Source organism: Panthera pardus, unplaced genomic scaffold, assembly GCF_024362965.1.
Source record: "Panthera pardus isolate Hobbes unplaced genomic scaffold, ASM2436296v1 HiC_scaffold_8, whole genome shotgun sequence".
NCBI lineage: Eukaryota > Metazoa > Chordata > Mammalia > Carnivora > Felidae > Panthera > Panthera pardus.
The window spans coordinates 132,501,936-132,504,435 of NW_026527013.1; the positions used below are offsets into that span (position 1 = coordinate 132,501,936).

A 2,500-nucleotide genomic window follows, 5' to 3' on the forward strand; every position below is an offset into this window, starting at 1 on the left:
CTGTTAAACAGCTTGCATACATTCTCACCTTTTTTCCTTTTTTCTACCCTGACACCCACTTTCCAGGGTACATCAGCATTAAGTGACACTGTAATCATAAATTGAAAATGATACTTCCAGAGGAATTGGCAAACTTGACATTTCATTATATTTGTTAACACATGCCACAAATGATTGTTAGTGAGGAAATTCCATTTCCCTCTCTCCATCTCCAATCAGATTTAATTTGAAAATTTTCAGCCTCCTCCGGCTAATTTGCAATTAAGACAATTTTGTTTGAATATGTAGTAATGTCATTACCATTCCACCAAATTAGCAAGGAGACTAAAGGTCAGTGTAAAATTTTCCAGCTGGCTGGAGCCTCTCAGCTGAGATTTGGGACTATGGGAAAAAAAAAAAAAAATTCTGGCAGCAACAGAATAGCAACTTACTTTAAGTCCCGTTGGTTGGAAAGATCGCATCCTTCATTATTGCTGTTGTTGTTGCTACACTGGGGGCTAGACCTGTTTAACAACAGGGGCAGTCAATAATCAGCAACTGGCTTTTATTTAAAGAAATATACTTTCGCTGAAGTCTGGTAGGACAAGAAGGGAGTTAGTCCTAAGTAACATTGCAGGAGATTATTAGATAACCTCTAACAGCATCCTCTAATTAGAGTTCTTATGATACAATTTCATCCTGTAATTAGTTGAGATTGGCTGCTTCCTTTTGCAGCTTATTAGTGGCAACACAGCTGTAGAAGTGAATCCACTCTCATTTGTCAAACCTTTTTAAGTCTTTTTCTCTTGTCTCTACCTTTTTCCTGCCCTTCTCTTGGGCCTTTGCAGCTAAATCTGGTGTCTAGTGTCACCATGTCGAAGAACATGTTGGAGACATCCCCACAGAGCTTACCTCAAACCCCTACCACACCAACGGCCCCAGTCACCCCGATTACCCAGGGACCCTCAGTAATCACCCCAGCCAGTGTGCCCAATGTGGGAGCCATACGAAGGCGACATTCAGACAAATACAACATTCCCATGTCATCAGGTAGGATATGAATGCTCAGTAGAGCTCTTTTACTTTGGGAGAGGAAAACTATAGTTGAAGCAACTGTACATGAGCCATTCCAGAGCACATGGAAACTCAAGTCATGATTTATGGAGTGATAATTGTTTTATTCCTGGTAAATGTGGATAGGGGCGATTCCCTAAGCACATCATGATGAATTGTTCTGAATGGTTGTTCAGGAAAGAAAGCTCTCCCCATTAGAGACATTGAGAGATGTGTTGTCAGGATGGCCCATATTATCACCTCAGTTCAGTGAGGTCCTTTGATCTCCGAGGGAAGACCATAGCGGTACAACATCTGCGAGTAACGCTATACGAGAAGAGCTGTTTAAAAGGACGGATATGAAGCACCGATGCTTTATGCAAGACACTCCAGGCTTTCCGTGAATCAATCGTTATCAAGGTGCTACCACCGCTCCTAATACCTACACGCCACTTTGCTTAAGATGCAGATGAGAAGCAAAGTTTGCTTGGAACTCAAATTTACCTTCTCTCCCTCTCTTACCCTTCTCCTCTCCCGCTCCCTTCCGCCCCACTCCTCACCCCTCCCCTCCCCGGCCCAGGGGCATCTGGATAATCACAGTCACACATTGTAACCGTTATTAACCCAGTGCCCCCTTTCTACAAAAAGTGAAGTTATTTTCAACATGGGCGCTTGCGAGGATTTTGTGTTTCCTTTGTTAGATGGCCACAGATGCCGAGTGATGAGCCTTGTTGTTCTTTAAGAAGTATTAGATGAGAAAAGCAAAGGTTATGGCAGGGGGGCAAAAGTCCATGTAAGAACATGCCTAAACCACGCGCTTAAAAGAGGACCTGGCTGTTGGAAAAAATCCTCAGGCCAGCTGGTCGCACAGTTCCTCAAGTACCACGAACAACTAGGGGACGCTTCATTTGCACTTCACGTCAGAAATGGCCTTTTCCATATAATTCAATTCCACTGTCATGCCTTTGTGCTTTCACTAGTCAGTGGCTTTCTCACTGAATCACTTCGCCAATACTAGGGGAAAAATATGAAAAATCAATTATAGATCCTGTGAATTATTAGCAGAATTAACACCTAGTTTTTATTTTTATAGAGATTGCCCCAAACTACGAATTTTATAAAAATGCAGATGTCAGACCTCCATTTACTTATGCAACTCTCATAAGGCAGGTAAGTAGAAGGAAAATTAACTTTGCCTGATTAAATTAAAATTCATTAATGCTTAAAGTAAGGCTTGGATGAGAAAGTGTCATCTAGTCTAGTTAGTAAACCATTATTTTATGTCACTATGTATCTTGTCTCATTTCAGGCTATCATGGAGTCATCTGACAGGCAGTTAACACTTAATGAAATTTACAGCTGGTTTACACGGACATTTGCTTACTTCAGGCGTAATGCAGCAACTTGGAAGGTAAGTACTTTTCCGGCAGTTTTAAGATGCCTAGCGCAGTTCCTTACAGATAGCACA

At 41.7% G+C, this 2,500-nt stretch overlaps 1 protein-coding gene across 12 annotated transcripts in view; it reads left to right on the plus strand.

The window, feature by feature from the left end:
* The window catches only part of FOXP2 (forkhead box P2), a 565,305-nt gene that overhangs the window by 526,570 nt on the left and 36,235 nt on the right, over window positions 1–2,500 (plus strand). For all 12 annotated transcript variants that reach the window (XM_053897463.1, XM_053897465.1, XM_019418068.2 and 9 more), the window contains 3 exons: window positions 828–1,029; window positions 2,126–2,202; window positions 2,342–2,443. In XM_053897463.1, coding sequence (XP_053753438.1) covers window positions 828–1,029; window positions 2,126–2,202; window positions 2,342–2,443 — 381 coding nt within the window. The remainder of the gene's footprint in view (window positions 1–827; window positions 1,030–2,125; window positions 2,203–2,341; window positions 2,444–2,500) is intronic.